Here is a 17653-nt window from a genome sequence, read left to right as displayed (position 1 = left end):
CTCCTTTACTGGGATGTTCATAAGCCACACAGAGACTTCAGTTGGAATAAAGCAGGAAAATGTTGTTTATTTAGAACAACCAATAAGCGTAATGGTTGCGGTTACTTGTCAGACTTTCTTCAATACAGAGGATGGTACTTAATTTCTTGAGTTTCTTTAAACAAAGTTCCATACATAGAAATTCAAACAAAAATCTTTTAAAATCTTTAAAAAAATTCCCCTTCCTTCATAGCACTCTAAACACTATAGAGGCCTCATAACTACTATTCCTCAAAGAGGTTTCTTTCCTATAACCCAAAACAGTTCCCAAATCTCTTCCTTCCCTTCAGATTCCTAGCTCCTTCTTCTTCGCCACCAATTCCCTATTTCCTTCTTCTTCCATTCCAGTCTCCTAACTGATCTTAAAATGGCTGCTGTCTTCTTCCTTTGGCTCTGGCTCTGCCCATCTATAGCTACTGAGCTTTTCCCTCCAATTTCTTTCAGCCAATCAGACTGCGCTTCTGCCTTAGAGACAGCAGGATTGCTCCACCCCTAAGCTGTGCTTAGCTTCAGCAAGCTGGGTCTGGCTTCTGCCTATTACCAACCCTTATGCACACCAACCCTTTATACAACAACCCTTCAAGGTAGGCCAATGCGTTACACACTACATCTTCATTTACCTCTTTACCATCTTCTTCCACAACAAAAAAGGGATTTGTTCCATCAGACACAGTGAAGGTAAAGCGATCCTCTAAGGAATTGCTTCCATCATGACTATAACTGATTCGATTCTGGAAGATGTCCTCCATTGTGAAAGCATTAATTTGGTGATAACGGTGCCCATCGGTGGTACGTTCAATCAAACCATGACGAGGAGGTTGTACGATGGTGAAGGTGAGAGATTTGGCCTGTGATCAGAAGGGAAGATGTGAAGAAAACAAAAGAAATTCAGGACAGAATGGGATATGACTTATACATTTCTGAAAACCTCAAGAGCAGCTTGAAAGGAAGTTACTTCTCTCATTGCATTCTGTAAGCACAGAATGAACTCTGTTGGGTCTACCCTTCTTCGATCTCTGTTCTTTACTTCTCCAGAAAATGAAAACAATGTGAAATCTCAGAATATAATGATGATGATTTCTTTTTTATTCTATGTAGGCAGAAGTTTGACCCATGCTTATCTGCAACCTGCATCACTGTTTTAGCACATCCCTATGAGTTGTGCCCCAAATTGGCCAACAGCACTCCTGAAGCTTTCAGGAAGCACTATGGAGTATTTCATTGCATTTTCTTTCTTAGACCCATGCAGTGCTTTTTCAAAACAAGGCGTGACTAGAGGCTTAGATCACTGCCTTAGATCATGGGAGAAGAAAGAGTAGTAGGTAGTATCATGGGGGCCTAATCTTTGGCACTAAATTGAAATTCCACTCTGTAATTTCATTATGAATATTTTTCTTTCATGAGTCATCCTGTTTTGGATGGTTTTGCTCCTCCTTTGCTTTTCTTATGTGAAGATGGCAGAGGAAGATCAAAGACAGGCTGAACAAGGGCTTCAGAGTGGTGATCAGCTATGCATTTTGCATTGTTTGCCTGAAGAATTCAGACTCAAACAGAGAAAAAGATTGCCAACTCCACTGTAGCACTTCACACAGACACAACACAGAAATGCCTTTTTTCCCTTTACCTCTGTGTCAGCATCTGTGGCTTTAAGCTCAAATTCAGTGATGGTTTTCCTCACTCCTTCTTGAACTTTCATCCCAGGGCTCAGCACCACAGGTAAGGAGTCATCTATCGAGTTAATGGTGATGTCAAACTTCTGACTCACCTGTGTTGGGAAAGAAATACAATCAGATGTACACATTTGCAGGAATAAGAGGCACAGGGACCCCATAAAAGTGGAATAAACACTAGTAAATACACTTTTTAAAACGTGAGCGCATCCTTAGCTCCTCCAGTGTGGCTGACTTCCCATAACTAGTTGCACTGGAGGACCTAGAGCAGTGGTTCTCAACCTTCCTAATGCCATGATCCCTTAATACAGTTCCTCATGTTGTGGTGACCCTCGACCATAAAATATTGGGTATTAGTGCCAAATTTTCATGCACTGGACCAAATTTGGCACGAACACCCGATATGCCCAAATTTGAAAACTGGTTGGGCTGGCGGGGTGGTGGTGGTGATATATTTTGTCATTTGGGAGTTGTAGTTGCTGGGATTTATAGTTAACCTACAATCAAAGAGAATTCTGAACTCCGCCAACAATGGAACTGAACTTTGGCACACAGAACACCCATGAGCAACAGAACATACTGGAAGGGTTTGATGGGCATTGACCTTGAGTTTTTGGGTAGCAGTTCTCCTACATCCAGAGAACACTGTGGACTCAAACAATGATGGATTTGGACCAAACTTTGAACGAATACTCCATATGCCCAAATATGAACTCTGGAGGAGTTTGGGGAAAATAGACCTTGACATTTGGGAGTTGTAGTTGCTGGGATTTATAGTTCACCTACAATCAACCAGCATTCTGAACCCCACCAACGATAGAATTGGGCCAAACTTCCCACACAGAACAGAAAATACTGCATTGTCGAAGGCTTTCATGGCCGGAATCACTGGGTTGTTGTAGGTCTTTTTGGGCTACATGGCCATGTTCTAAAGGCATTCTCTCCTGACGTTTTGCCTGCATCTATGGCAAGCATCCTCAGAGGTAGTCTATGCATCTATGACCTCACTACCTCTGAGGATGCTTGCCATAGATGCAGGCGAAACGTGAGGAGAGAATGCCTTTAGAACATGGCCATATAGCCCGAAAAAACCTACAACAACTCAGAAAATACTGTGTTTTCTGATGGTCTTTGGCAACCCTTCTGACATCCCCTCTTGTAATCCCTTCCAGGGGTCATGACCCCCAGGTTCAGAAATGCTGCCCTAGAGATTCCTAAAAGATACCATTAATTAAATCTAAACAATCAAACTGGCAAAAGTCAAATCCATGAAGGTGAAAGACCAGCTCTAGAGGAAAAATTAAAACAAAACAAATGTCAAAGCAGTGGTCAAAAACATAGTGAAGATCATTCACCTCATGCGTGCCATCAGAAACAGAGAAGATGAATGCATCAGCGTGTTTCTCAGCTTCACTGGTGTGGATGTAATGAATGCTGCGGGAGACCAGGTCTGCCTGTCTGAAAGAGCTTATCCTCCTGCCTAGAGAAAAAAAAAACAGCAAGGAAAGAAAACAGTTGACATACTCAGAAATCTTCCCTTCAAAATAGGTATCAGTCTGCTCTATGTTACTCAAAACTGAGCTAAGAACAAGGTGTCACCTGCATCTAACTAGAAATCAGGGATGGCCACAGCCAAGTTTACTTGCCAGCTAACACTTGGCCAGGCCTAGATATGCTGTCGCAGGGAACCACAGCTTGGTTGACCTGTGATGGTGTCATGGCACCTACCCCAGAAAGACCTAAATCTTGAAGCAGAGGCATAGAGCTTCTGGAAAATGTGCATAGTTTGCTCTTGTGCCCTTTCTGGAAGAAAGCAGCTAAGAAGGAGACTTATTCCTGAGTCAAAGGTAGGCTTTGAGGGTATGTGAATGGGGAGAATAAGTTGGTGATAATCTCTCCACTTGATTCTGACACTTGAGAAAGACCCGAGAAAGACAGGAATTAAGCTGCAAGTAAAGGTGAAGATTTCCTTTGACATTAAGTCTAGTCGTGTCCGATCCTGGGGGGGATCTCCATTCTAAGCCAAAGAGCCAGCATTGTCCATAGACACCTCCAAGATCATGTGGCCAGCATGACTGCATGGAGCACCATTACCTTCCCGCATAGTGGTACCTATTGATCTACTCACATTTGCATGTTTTCAAACTGCTAGGGTGGCAGAAGATGGGCCTAACAGGAGAAGCTCACCTTGCTCCCCAGATTTGAACCACCAACCTTTTGGTCAGCAAGTTCAGTAACTCAGCAGTTTAACCCGCTGCGCTACCAGGGAAACTGTAGGGGACATTAAAAAACCATAATCCTAACAAAGCTCAAATCCACAAGGAAGACACACCCTGATAAAAAATGATATATGAGAAGTCCTTGTGGGTTTTTTTTTTTACTTTTGGCAGTAAGTCTTCTCTAGTGTATTCTGTTCTGTTCTGTTTATTGGGGGAGGGGGGGGGGGTCTCATGGCAGTAGCCCCCAAATCTCTCCCCTCCAAAAACTCCTTTAAATTTGGATTCATTTAGTTCTGCCAATCTCAAGTTTCCTATAGCACAGAGATGTCTCACCCTCTTGTTTTTCAGTGATCCTGTTTTGGTGCAACGAAAAGGAATGTTTACTTGCAGCAGAAGCCTATACACATTTATTTCCTAGTAATTCCCACCGAGTTCAATTTGTCTCACTCATAGGGGAGTGTACTTAAGATGGTGACAACAGCCAATTCTTCTCCAACATTTCTTTGAGGAGCCTCAGGGGGCTTCCAGTCAGCCTCCGATTCAGACCATTGTTCAGCTGACACTTGCTTTTACATGATCTAAGAGCATCACGTATTAGGGATTGTATTCCCAGGCCTCTCTTTGGCCTGAAGGCTCTTTGTCCATGCTGCACCTGACTGATCCATGTGGAACTCCCCCTCTGTCACTTTCTCCATTCCTGGATCATTTATTTTCTGCTACTGAAGCCAGTAATGGAGAAAAATGGCTGGAGAAACCAAGTGTGTACAGTCAAGGGTCGGGGGAATGGTTCACCGCTTCTGAAAATGTGCTTCTTTCACTGCTAGTTACCTGCTACACTCTGCTTCCGCTGGAGCAGACATAAAAGCAATGCCAATCATTCCCGGTTTTTCTTGGTCTGCAACCATTTATCAAACAGCAGGCATTTTAAAAACGCATTCTGGTGACTATTTCAGTACTTTTACCAACTGTAGAAATAATTTTAAATGTATACCGTTGGTCTTTCATACCCATTGAGTCGGTATCCATGGAACCTTACTTTCCATCTTCTTTGCTCTGATACTTCAACTTGTTGATGGGAAGTTTCCCACCGCAGTGGAAATTATCTATCGGCAAGCTATTTAACCTCAGCAGACTGAAAGCCAAAACCAAGGTCACAACAACATGTTACAGCACTCCAATATGCTGATGATACTGTAGTCTGTGCACATTCAGAAGAAAACCTACAAGCCACTCTAAACATATTTGAAGAAGCATATGAGAAGCTCAGCCTCTTGCTGAAAATCGAGAAAACCAAAGTGCTTTTCCAGCAGTTACCAGCCAATCCCTTTGCAATGCCAGAAATACAGCTTAATGGTGTAACATTTGAAAATGTTGACCATTTCCACTACCTCGGTAGCCACCTCTTCACAAAAGTCAACACTGAAATACAACACCACCTGAGCTCTGTGAAGGAAGAATTTTCCAAATGGAGCAGAGAGTGTTTGAGGATCGGGACATCCGTAGGGAGAGCAAGGTGCTATTATCCTCCCAACCCTGCTATACACCTGCAAAACGTGGACTGTCTACAGACGTCACACTCAACTACTGGAACGATTCCATTGGCGTTGCCTCTGAACATTCCTGCAAATCGCTTGGGAAAACAGGTGGACAAATATCAGCGTGCTGGAAGAAGCAAAGACCATCAGCAGTGAAGTGATGCTTCTATGCCATCATTTCCACTAGACTGGCCACATGGTCCTAATGCACAATCAGTCTCCCAAAGCAGTTACTATACTCCCAACTCAAGAACGAGAATCGTAATGTTGGTGGACAGGAAAAGAGAGTTAAAGAAGGGCTTAAAGCCAACCTTTAAAACTGTGGCATAGACACTGAGATCTGGGAAGCCCTGGCCCTTGAGCGCTCTACCTGGAGGTCAGCCTTGACCAGCAGTGCTGCAGAATTCAAAGGGGCATGAATGGAGGACAAAAGGGAGAAACATGTCAAGCCAACCCTGACCGGGACCGCCTTCCACTTGGAAACCAATGTCCTCACTGTGCGAGAACATGCAGATCAAGAATAGAGCTCAACAGCCACCTACGGACCCACCGCCAAGGCACTACATTTGGAGGACCATCATCCTTGGGCTACGAGGGATTGCCTAAGTAATTAATGGATTTAACCATCCATGGCTTGAAATTATTTTTAAAAATCCAAAAAGCAAGCCTTAATTTTTTAAGTTTTGTATAATGGACAGAATTTCTGTATATAACAGGACGTCATAATTTTAATTAATTAATGCAGTGACACCACTTTTACTGCCATGATTCAATACTATGAAATCCTGGGAGTTGTAGTTTGGTAAGGCACCAGCACTCCCTGGCACAGAAGACTTTAAATAAGACAATTCCCCTAATTATATTGCAATGAGCCATGCCAGTTAGAGTGGGGTCAAGCTGCATTAATTCTACAATGGAGATGCACTCCATATTTGGAAAAATCTGTTAACAAAACTTAGCCATTAGTGAATTTCTTTTCCAACACAGAAACAGATGGCACTGGATTAAAATTTAGTGTGCTTGCATGCTCCAGAAGTGTACAAAGAATTGCTTAATGTCCCCATGAGTTTCATCCTTTACTTTGGTCCCCTAAAAAGCAAACGTTTGCAAACCTGGGGATGCTGTGTGCTCCAGGTGTCCCAGTTGAGGTTGTTTGGTGATCCTGTACACCAGATCACTTGGCTCACTGTCTTGATCCGTGGCTGACAACTCAAGGGTAGTGATCTTCTTGACTGAGTTTTCATCCAGGGTCAGGCCAGTGTTGACAGTGACAGATGGAGGGAGCCGATCCTCTAGGGAGCATCATGGATAAAAAAGGATGAGACAAGCAGCTTGCTTTCACCTCTCTTTACTCTCTTTCATACACATAATCTAAGCAGATCAAAAAAACTCTGAGCCAATTAAATTGAAAGTTCTTTTCTGTGTCCCACTTTGGATGGAGACATGGCTGATGGTGACAAGAGACAGACCCTTCTCTACAGCTGCATTAATATGAGATTTGAGAGGCCCCCTGTGTAGAAGTCATTGATACTATGTATGTGTTTAACTGTTAGAGTATATATTTGTGTTTGCAACAGTAGCTAAAACTAGAGTTATCTGGTTTGAATCCACAGTGAGCGTTGCCAAGGAGACCACGCAGGCTAGCTCAGGAGAGTGAGAAGTGGGCGGAGCCAAGCAGGAAAAGTTATGTGCGTCTTTGGAAAAGGGGCAGTGTGGGTGTGGAGGCTTGAAAAAGTCTGGGAGAGAGGTGTGTGAGAGCAGCTGGAGGTTTTTCAGTCTAGGAGAGCTGAAGAAAGAAACCTGGCCAGATTCTTTAGTCAAGGAAGACTAAAGGAAGCTTGTTAAGATCCCTAGTCAAGGAAGTACTAGAGATCAGAGATTTGATCAAGGAAAGATCAAATTGGAAGGCTATTCATAGTAGGAAACATTGTTCACTAAACAGCTTCACCTCAGTAAAAGTTAGCCATGAGCTGTGTTATTTGGAAGAGTGGACTGTATTACAAACCAAGTGATATTAAAAGTTCTATAAGTTATTTAACAGCCTGCAACCATACGCTTTGTACACAATAAACTTGTTATCTTTTGTTGAAGACCGTCTCATCTCAATTAATCTGCGTCTGTAAAGCCAGATCTCATCAGTGGTACCTCAAATACCTCACGTTGGTGGCAGTTACCTTAATTTACAAGTAATAATTGGCGTCCTCTATAATATATTCTTATACACAATTGAGGCCTGAGATTAATACCCTCCATAATCATCCACACCTGTACAACTGGTTCATGCAAACTGTACACCCCCATTCTAAATATCTTTCCTCCTTTGGTAAAGACATTTCTATTCTAGTAAACTTTTGTCTGCTAGTTGTTGTTTTTGTTGAGATATTGCCTTCCCAGTGGTCTCTATCTTAGTTTTTCCCTCTAGTTCCTATCTGTTTAACTTGACAAGGACTCCAAGATATTTTTCACACGTACGCCTGGCTTGACAGCCATTCATGTGAGAAAGATCTTGGAGTCCTTGTGGAAAACAAGTTAAACATGAGCCAACAATGTCATGTGGTGGCAAAAAAGTCAATGGGATTTTGGCCTGCAGAAATAAGAGTAGAGTGTCTAGATCCAGGGAAGTCATGCTACCCCTCTATTCTGCCTTGGTCAGACCACACCTGGAATCACACTGTGTCCAATTCTGGGCACCGCAATTGAAGGGAAATGTTGGCAAGCTGGAATGTGTCCAGAGGAGGGTGACTCAAATGACCAAGGGTCTGGAGAACAAGCCCTATGAGGAGTGGCTTAAAGAGCTGGGCATGTTTAGCCTGTAGAAGAGAAGGATGAGAGGAGACATGATGAGGGTCATGTATAAATATGTCAGGGGAAGTCATAGGGAGGAGGGAGCAAGCTTGTTTTCTGCTGCCCTGGAGACTAGGATGCAGAACGATGGCTTCAAACTACAGGAAATGAGATTCCACTTGAACATTAGGAAGAACTTTCTGAGTGTGAGAGCTGTTCAGCAGTGGAACTCTCTGCCCTGGAGTGTGGTGGAAGTTCCTTCTTTGCCTTACCTATTATGCTGATTGGAAATGCCTGGTCCACCACTTTATTTCCTTCGGCATCTGATAGATCAAAAATGAAAGCAACTGTCCCACCATGTTGCCCCTTTTGGTGGCTGTACTCAATCACTCCTGTAATGCAAGGCAGAAAGGAAAGAGAAAATACACCAATTGAAGATTACACAATTTACTGGATTCTAAATCTCTGAAGATGCCAGCCTCAGATGCAGGTGAAATGTCAGGAGAAAAGACTGTTGGAACATGGCCATACAGCTTGAAAAACTCACAGCAACCCAATGATTCTGATCATGAAAGCCTTTGACAACACAATCCACAATTTACTTTGATTACTGGATATTCTAAAGTCTGCAAGCAAGTTCTCACTGAAAAGGAAAACCCATCTTCAAACTGTAAATGAAGGTTCACAGAACTGAATGCTTCTTCATACAAAAATAGTCATCCATATAGGGATAAGAATGATAGGATCAAAACATCCTTGGTGTTATTTATCTATAATATTTATAGTCCTTTCCACATCTGGAAATGATCTCATAATAATTTATGTATCAATGTGTTGTCGAAAGATTTCATGGCTGGGATCACTGGGTTGCTGTGTGTTTTCCAGGCAGTCTGGCCATGTTCCAGAAGCACTCTCTCCTGACGTTTCAGCTACATCTATGGCAGGAATCCTCAGAGGCTGTGAGGTCTGTTGGAAACTAGGAAAGTGGGGTTTATATATCTGTGGAATGTCTAGAGTGGGAGAAAGAACTCTTGTCTGCTTGAGGCAAGTGTGAAAGTTGTAATTGGTCACATTGATTAGTACTGAATAATCTCGCAGCTTCAAAGCCTGGCTGCTTTCTGCCTGGCAGAATCCTTTGTTGGGAAGTGTTAGCTGGTTCTGATTCTTTCTTGTCTGGAATTCCCCTTTTTTGAGAGTGTTGGTCTTTATTTACTGTTCTGAATGTAGAGTTTTTAAATACTGGTAGCTAGATTTTGTTTATTTTCATGGTTTCTGCCTTTCTGTTGAAATTGTCTACATGTTTGCGGATTTCAGTGGCTTCTCTGTGTAGTCTGACATAGTGAGTGTTAGAGTGGTCCAACAGGAAGCAGCCAGAATAACACTAAAAAAACAAGGGAATTCCAGGCAGGAAACAATCAGGGACAGATAACACCTCCCAACAAAGGATTTCCCCAGGCAGGAATCAGCCAGGCTTTGAAACTGCAAGGCTATTCAATCCTAATCAAGCTGGCCAATTACAATATTCACACTTGCCACAAGCAGACAAGAGGTCTTTCTTCCACATTGAGCATTACATAGATATATAAACCCCACTTTCCTAGTTTCCAACAGACCTCGCAACCTCCGAGGATGCTTGCCATAGATGCAGGCGAAACGTCAGGAGAGAAAGTTTCTGGAACATGGCCATACAGTCCGGAAAACTCACAGCAACCTAATTTATGAATAACTAAAAATGAGTGGATAGTTTTTAGCTATAAGTGAACAATCTTTAGAATTGTACAGCACAAAAGGAAAAGTGGAGGAGGGGAAAACAAAACGAAAAATATAAGCAGAATGTTTCTCAATACAGCTGATAACAATCCCCGTTTTCTTCTTTCCCATCTTTTGTCCAAAAGTAGAATCTGACAATGTAAGACTCATCTGAGCACACTTGTGTGACTTAATCCAACTCCAGAATGACAATCAAGTATCAATACTCTGTTTTACCGAACATAATATGTTTTGCCTACCTTTATTTATATCGGCCTGTGAGAAACTTGTGACTGGCCCCTTGACAGAGATCTGAACCAGGGAATCCCTTTTATGTATGTGCAGAACACCAAGAATGGGATCCTTTTTCATGATGTATCTGATCGTCAAGTCATCTGAATCAGAATCTGTGGCTTTCAGGTGTTGGTCGGTAATGACAGCTACAGAACCTAAATAGTAAAAGAAGGGAAAATGACAATCACAAACCTATTCCATTTTTTGCTGAGTTGTCCTCAGAAAAATGGGCTGTTGCAATCCAGAGCAGGGAACGAGGCCCTAAGATAACTATCCACCACACTTGGCTGTGAAAAATAATCCTTTTTTATTGAAGATAAATGGTTACAAAATAAAGGAAAAATGCAAGTCAAAAGCCACAGCAAAATCAGTAAACATGAATTTAAATGGACAAAGCAAAACCAAAAGCCTCACTGGGAAATACTGGAATCTGTTAGCAATCCACTAACCGTACTTGATATCCTAGAAATCTTCCCAAACTATGGCCAGGGAACCGGGAGAACTGCCAAGGTCTTCATCAATTCTGAAACGATGCCTGAACTGAGACAATCAGCCCGGCGTATTGCAATTAAAACTCAAGAATTGGTTCCGTGAACCGCCCTTCTGTTTTGAAGCCAATGTTTTTAATTCTTGAATTCGGGAGGATCGACGCAAACTGAGTGATTTACTTCTGTCTTCCCAAATGTGGCCCCTTCTGTTGTCATTACAGTTAACAGGTGCAGAAGGGAGGGAAAGTTCAAGGTCTCCCTCTGAAACATTCTCATGAACACTGGTACTTTCATTTTCCAAATCTACAGAAGTTCCTTCCTCACTAATTTCAGGAACATTGGCATTTTCCAAACCTACAGCAGTTTCTTCCTCACTAATTTCAGGAGCATTGGCATCAAAAGGTACATTTCCACTAGCATCAGTAAATATACTTTCATTAGCATCAGGAGGAACAAACAGAGAATCAAGTTCAAACTCAGGCTGAACCCCAACACGGGCAAAGTTACACAAAACTGCTTTAGGAGCCCCCGTTGGCACAGGACTGAAGACCGACAGGTCGGAGGTTCAAATCTGGGGAGAGTGCAGATGAGCTCCCTCTGTCAGCTCCAGCTCCCCATGTGGGAACATGAGAGAAGCCTCCCACAGGACAGTAAAACATCAAAAACATCTGAGCATCCCCTGGGCAATGTTCTTGCAGATGGCCAATTCTCTCACACCAGAAGTGACTTGTAATTTCTCAAGTCCTTTCTGACATGGAAAAAAACCCTGCTTTATTTGTCCAAAACAGACAAATAAAGAAAGATTTAAAAATTCAGAAGTTCAAATAAATAAGGGTGCGATGTTTATAGAGCAAGATGTGCTATTTGAATGAAGAGCTTCCACAAGAAGGATGGGTGTTGTAAATACTTGTAAGCATTTCTTAGAACCTTACAGGCTTCTAAGTACTAAGATTCATTGCCTGTTGCTCCTGCGTCTCTTCTCCTCCACTTGCTTAATAGAAATTGACACCGAAATAAATGAAACCTGTCATACGTTGAATTCACTCATTGGTTCAACTAGCTTTCTCTGCCCAAATAAAATTCTCTTCTTGGGGCTGTCCAGGGTCTCCTTGCATCACTTTCCAAAATCCCTTTTGTTGGTGATGCTGGAGATTTAAGCTTTCTGAATGAACGGTATTTGCTTTGCCGATGAACTAAGTCCCTTCTCTCTTTGGGAATATTTGATTTAATCTGTGAAGAACCATATGCATTGATTAAAGGACAGTCAAAGGAGTTGAATGGAACATAGAACGCACACTGCTTTTATTTTCCTATTCTAAATTGCTCTGTTTCACTCATATCTTGCATTATGGGCAAAATTAAGAAGGAGGAGAAATTTGGAACTAACAAATTAAGTTAAAAGAACAGATCATGGAAGAAATATGTTGTATTTGTCCTGTGAGTTCCTGCAGGGCTCAGTATTGTCCCTCATTGTTTAACATCGCTGGAAGAAAACATCTGGAATTTTGAAGTTTGGTGTCATTTCTACACAGATGACATTAAACTCTGTTACTCCTTTTCACCTGTTCCCAACGTGGCTATTCAGGTCCTGAACTAGTGCTTGGCAGCTGTAACGGTCTGGATGAGGGCAAACAAATTGAAACTGAATACAGACAAGACAGAGGTCTTCTTGGTCAGTCACAAGGCCAAACAGGATATAGGGTTACAGCTTGTGTTGGATGGGGTTACACTCCCCCTGAAGACACAGGTCCACAGCTTGGGAGTTCTCCTGGACTCATCACTGAGCCTGGAACCCCAGGTTTTGGCGGTGGCCAGGGGAGTTTTTGCACAATTAAAACTTATGTGCCAGTTGTGTCCATACCTTGGGAAGTCAGACTTGGCCACAGTGGTCCTCACTCTTGTTACATCAAGGATAGATTACTGTAATGTGCTCTAAGTGGGGTTGACTTTGATGACTATTCAGAAGTTTCAAGTGGTCCAACCAGTGGCAGCCAGATTGCTCAACTGGGCAGGGAGCTCCACTGGCTGCCAGTCTGCTACTGACTACAATTCAAAGTGCTGGTTTTAGCTCATAAAACCCTAAAGCCCAGCTTACCTGCCCAAACATATATCCCTCTATGATCCACCTCGAAGGGTAAGATCATTGCGGGAGGCCCTGCTCTCGGTCCCACCCTCCTTGCAAGCATGACTAGTGGGGACGAGAGACAGGGCCTTCTCAGTGGTGGCCCAGTGAAATTAGATCAGCTCCCTCTTTCCTGACCTACAGGAAAAAACTAAAAATATGGCTTTGGGACCAAGCTTTTGATCAGTAAATTGGAGCAGTGCAATAAGAGATTACAAAATAATATAATGACAACTTGGATTGGCCCTGGAGTATGATTTGGATTGTGTGATTTTAATGATATTTTAATGTTGTTTTCATTGTTTGGGATTTTAATGTATTTTGTTTATTCATCAATATGTGTATGTATATGTGGCATCTAAGTGTTGCCTTTGTAAGGCAGCTATGAGCCCCCTTTGGTGGTAAATAAACAAACAAATAAATAGCAGGGTGGACAAGCTCTGAAGATCCAGATATGAATGTTCTATCTTGAGACACTAGAAACTTATCATCAGTGTCATTCTCCCATAGGGAAGGGGCAACGGCAGGTATTCTGTGTGTAAATGTGTATACATGTGACTTGTTTTGAAATCCCAATTAAGTGTCATCAGAAAGGGGTCTGGGAAGAGTCCAAAGCTCACAAAAGTAGACTCTGGGAGATAGACATATGAGTTGTGTGTTTTTTAGATCTGGATTATCAACTCCAATGACTATGGAGACTTTGCATAGGGCACATAAGGAATATGTGACCACCAGACCCCATTGCACATTTGCCATCCCTGAAATATTTTTTTAAAGAAGATAAGGTGCAACTGAGCCAGAAAAAAAAACTATTTTGGAACAACAATGGCCAAGATCCCTGAATGAGCACGGCCAGTTGTAATGCTGTCTAAAGCATTCTGAGAGTGATAATTACTCGGTTCTGGCCCAAAATTAGACTTCAGACTTAAAACTCACTGAAGAATTATTTCCTTTTCCTTTGGTCACTGAGAATTGTAGTTTAATGATACAAAACTAGGAAGGATATCTGAGAATTCTTAGTACCTTCTCAAGTGATTTTTTTAATGTCAGAAGCTACTTGAGAAACTGCAAGTTGCTTCTGGTGAGAGAATTGGCCGTCTGCAAGGACATTGCCCAGGGGATGCCTGGATGTTTGATGTTTTACCATCCTTGTGGGAGGCTTCTCTCATGTCCCTGAATTGGGAGCTGGAGCTGACAGAGGGAGCTCAACCCTCTCTCCATGGATTCGAACCACTGACAGGTCAGCAGTCCTGCTGGCACAAGGGTTTAACCCATTGTGCCACCGCGGGCTCAAATGATGATTCCTATATAAAACTATGGGCTAGTTATATAAAGTTACATAAGCTATTGCAGGCTTGTCATCTGGAGATACTTGGGATGAGACTGTGCAATCAGAAAATTTGGATAGTACATGAAGAAAGTTTGCTCCAAACCTGCACTTTTTCTCTCAGCAGAACTATAAGTCACACACACACACACACACACACACACAATGGTTAGCATTAAGTTATTCACTGTGTACCAGCAGGAAGTTGCAGGCCCCTGTTCACAACCAATCTGGGTGGTTTTGTCCTTGGCAATGCTGCTGAAAACTCCACTTTCCCAGTTTGTGTGTAAAGCCCATCAGAAAGTGAAAATCCGAACTCATCCAATTGAACTCTGGAACTATCTGGTGTGTAAACTATCAGTTCTTCTAAGACATTCTGATATGTGAAGGTTGAACCTTCAGAGATAATGTCTCCATTCTCCAAGGGATCGAAGGAAGACTGTCTCTTGCGGAGAAAACCTAAAAAACAAGAATACTGTGAGTTAGGTCCTGATAGGCTGCTTATTTACCTTTCCCACCATTCTCCTTCCACCAGGAAACACCAAATTAGCTTTTGGAGCATTACCTCAAGACAAGGGAAGACTTATGTTTGGAAAAATTAGTACAGGTTGAGTATCCCTTATTCATAGACTCATAGAATCATTGAGTTGGAAGAGACCTCATGGACCATCCAGTCCAATCCCATTCTGCCAAGAAGCAGGAAAATCGTGTTCAAAGCATACCCAACAGATGGCCATCCAGCCTCAGCTTAAAAGCCTCCAAAGAAGAAGCCTCCAAAGAAGAAGCCTCCACCACACTCCTGGGGCAGAGAGTTCCACCCCTCACAGTTAGGAAGTTCTTCCTAATATTCAGGTGGAATCTCATCTGCTGTAGTTTAAAGCCATTGTCCTGCGTCTTAGTCTCCAGGGCAGCAGGGCAGCCTCCTCCCTATGACTTCCTCTCACATCTTGATTCATGGCCATCATGTCTCCTCTCAGCCTTCTCTACTGCAGGTTAAACATGCCCAACTCTTTAAGCTGCTCCTCATAGGGCTTGTTCTCCAGACTCTTGATCATCTTAGTCACCCTCCTCTAGGCACATTCCAACTTGTCAACATCTTCCTTCAATTGCTGTGCCCAGAATTGGACACAGTATTCCAAATGTGGTCTAACCAAGGCAGAATAGAGGGGTAGCATGACTTCCCTGGCTCTAGACCAGTGATCCTCAACTTGTGGGTCCCCAGATGTTTTGGCCTTCAACTCCCAGAAGTCCTAACAGCTGGTAAACTGGCTGGGATTTCTGCGAGTTGTAGGCCAAAACCCCTAGCGACCCACAGGCTGAGGACCACTGATCTAGACATTATACTCCTATTTAATTGAAATACATGCAATAAGAATCATTTGTATACTGTCACTGGTTAGTAGTGGTGATGACTACCAATTATAGGTTGAACATCCTTTATCTGAATATTGTCCACATGAATGGCTGAGCTAGTGATACATTTTGCTTTCTGGTGTTCAGTGTACACACACTTTGTTTGATACAAACAATTAGTAAAGATATTTGTATATTACCTTTCGCCTCTGTGTTTATGAAGTGTATATGAAACATAAACTTAAACTTCACTATACACACACACACACACACAATATGAGATATCTGAGAGATAGGACCCAAGTCTAAATGTGAAGTTTATGTTTCATATACACTTCATATACATAGAGGCGGAAGGTAATATTATACAAATACCTTTAATAATTGTTTTGCATGAAACAAAGTGTACACTGATCACCAGAAAGCAAAAGTATCACTAGCTCAGCCATTCATGTGGACAATATTCAGATAAAGGATGTTCAACCTATAACTGGTAGCCATCACCACTACTAACCAGTGACAGTTTAAAATACCACACAGCTTACCATAACTGGGTTTCTTGGTTATTAAGAAGATCAGCTGGTTACCAGGAGTGTCCAAATCCTTCACCCTCAAGGACGAATTTCTAATCACTGCCCCTTTGTTCTCCTGGACTTTGATGGGCTCCAACTGCATTTCAGGGGGCTCATCATTCAAGCGCTACAACAACAGAAAGGAAAACATGAGAAAAAATGCACTTCTGCAGCTGACTAGAATGTACAAAAAAAAAGAGGGGGTAGTAATACTATCATATTATTAGCCTATTATCAGATTCAACATTGACTCTATGGTAACCACTGGAAGAAGTTCTTCATTCAATCTGGTCATTATTATCCATCTAAATTCATAAATGTATCTGTTGGAGCATGAGAGGAATCAGTTAGTGTGTGTGTGTCAAGTGTAAAATAAGATGCATGAAGCAGATTGGTCAGGCTGAGCCTGGGACGTTTGGATACTGTTACATTTTTCAGGCTTGAGCTATGAAGGTGCTAGCAGAGAAGCAGACAAAAAGACAGTTGGAGTGTGCTCTTGCTTCATGAGCTGCTTGAGGAAGATTCTCCACATGGACAAAGAAAGACTATTTTAAATCTCTCAGAAAAGGACATTATATGAGTTGATGTAACTGATCACATAATTGTACATATGGTGTTCTGAGTCACAAAGAGTAACCAACTTGTTATTTACTGTTCATCTGTGTGGCATATTTTCTTTCTCTGGCAAGCCAGTGTGTGGACTGGTTGAACGTGAACGACATGATTTACATTTTGTCACAGTATCCTCAGTGGATATATGGTCTGTATTGTCTTGTATTGCCACACTTGCTCTGGAACTGCATTGAACTAAGATATCACCAACAGCACAAAAATAAATCTGCAACTACATTAGTTTTCCTTACGCATTATTTGTGTGATTTCACACTTTGACATTTTTTTAAAGGGAGAGGCTATTAGAATTAGACCCGAACAAGTGAGCTCATTTACCTTAATAGTGATGTTGACACTGCTAGTTCCTGATTGGCTGAAGCCATTGCTGACATAGAAGCTAAACGTGTCCATTGATGGTTCAATACTTTCATGGACACTTTGAAAGTAATAAATATAGTTCTTCAGCACATCTTGGAGAGAGAATGAAATATCCGAGCTCATGCTACCACCAGAGCTGAGTCGTATACCTACAAACAAAACGATTTATATGAAAATATATTTTATATTTTAGAAATATTCTGCTCTATCAGGCAGAAAAATATTGCTAAATCATAGCAGTTGTAACTGTCACCTCAGAGGCATGAGTATTAAGTTGAATTCTACAGCTTAATTGTGATTTGTGTACAGAAGGAGTTCCTGAGTTTCAGAAAAGATGTTCCAGTTAAGTCATTCTGAAGCCTCTGTATTGGGACGAACTGATATTCTACCATGATACACAATTAGAGGAGAAGGAGCTTTAGTGAGCATGAACAAATTCACACTATTTTCCCCCATAATTCTAGCACAGACACAAGAAATCAGAAACATTTGTCTCCCTTCTGAATACAAT

General features: G+C 42.0%; 1 protein-coding gene across 1 annotated transcript in view; it reads right to left on the bottom strand.

Annotated features, from left to right (window-relative positions):
• Positions 1–17653, bottom strand: part of FRAS1 (Fraser extracellular matrix complex subunit 1) — a 447582-nt gene that overhangs the window by 50756 nt on the left and 379173 nt on the right. Inside the window, exons 41-49 of the mRNA XM_067468571.1 lie at positions 17101–17291; positions 16126–16279; positions 14423–14686; positions 10257–10445; positions 8520–8639; positions 6576–6755; positions 3065–3189; positions 1664–1804; positions 660–887 (exon numbers count right to left, since the gene is read on the bottom strand). Of these exons, the coding sequence (XP_067324672.1) occupies positions 660–887; positions 1664–1804; positions 3065–3189; positions 6576–6755; positions 8520–8639; positions 10257–10445; positions 14423–14686; positions 16126–16279; positions 17101–17291 (1592 nt within the window). The remainder of the gene's footprint in view (positions 1–659; positions 888–1663; positions 1805–3064; positions 3190–6575; positions 6756–8519; positions 8640–10256; positions 10446–14422; positions 14687–16125; positions 16280–17100; positions 17292–17653) is intronic.

This window comes from Anolis sagrei, chromosome 5 (genome assembly GCF_037176765.1).
Source record: "Anolis sagrei isolate rAnoSag1 chromosome 5, rAnoSag1.mat, whole genome shotgun sequence".
In the NCBI taxonomy this organism is placed as follows: domain Eukaryota; kingdom Metazoa; phylum Chordata; class Lepidosauria; order Squamata; family Dactyloidae; genus Anolis; species Anolis sagrei.
Note: the sequence above shows the minus strand (reverse complement) of the source record. Positions and strands in the feature narration are given on the sequence as shown.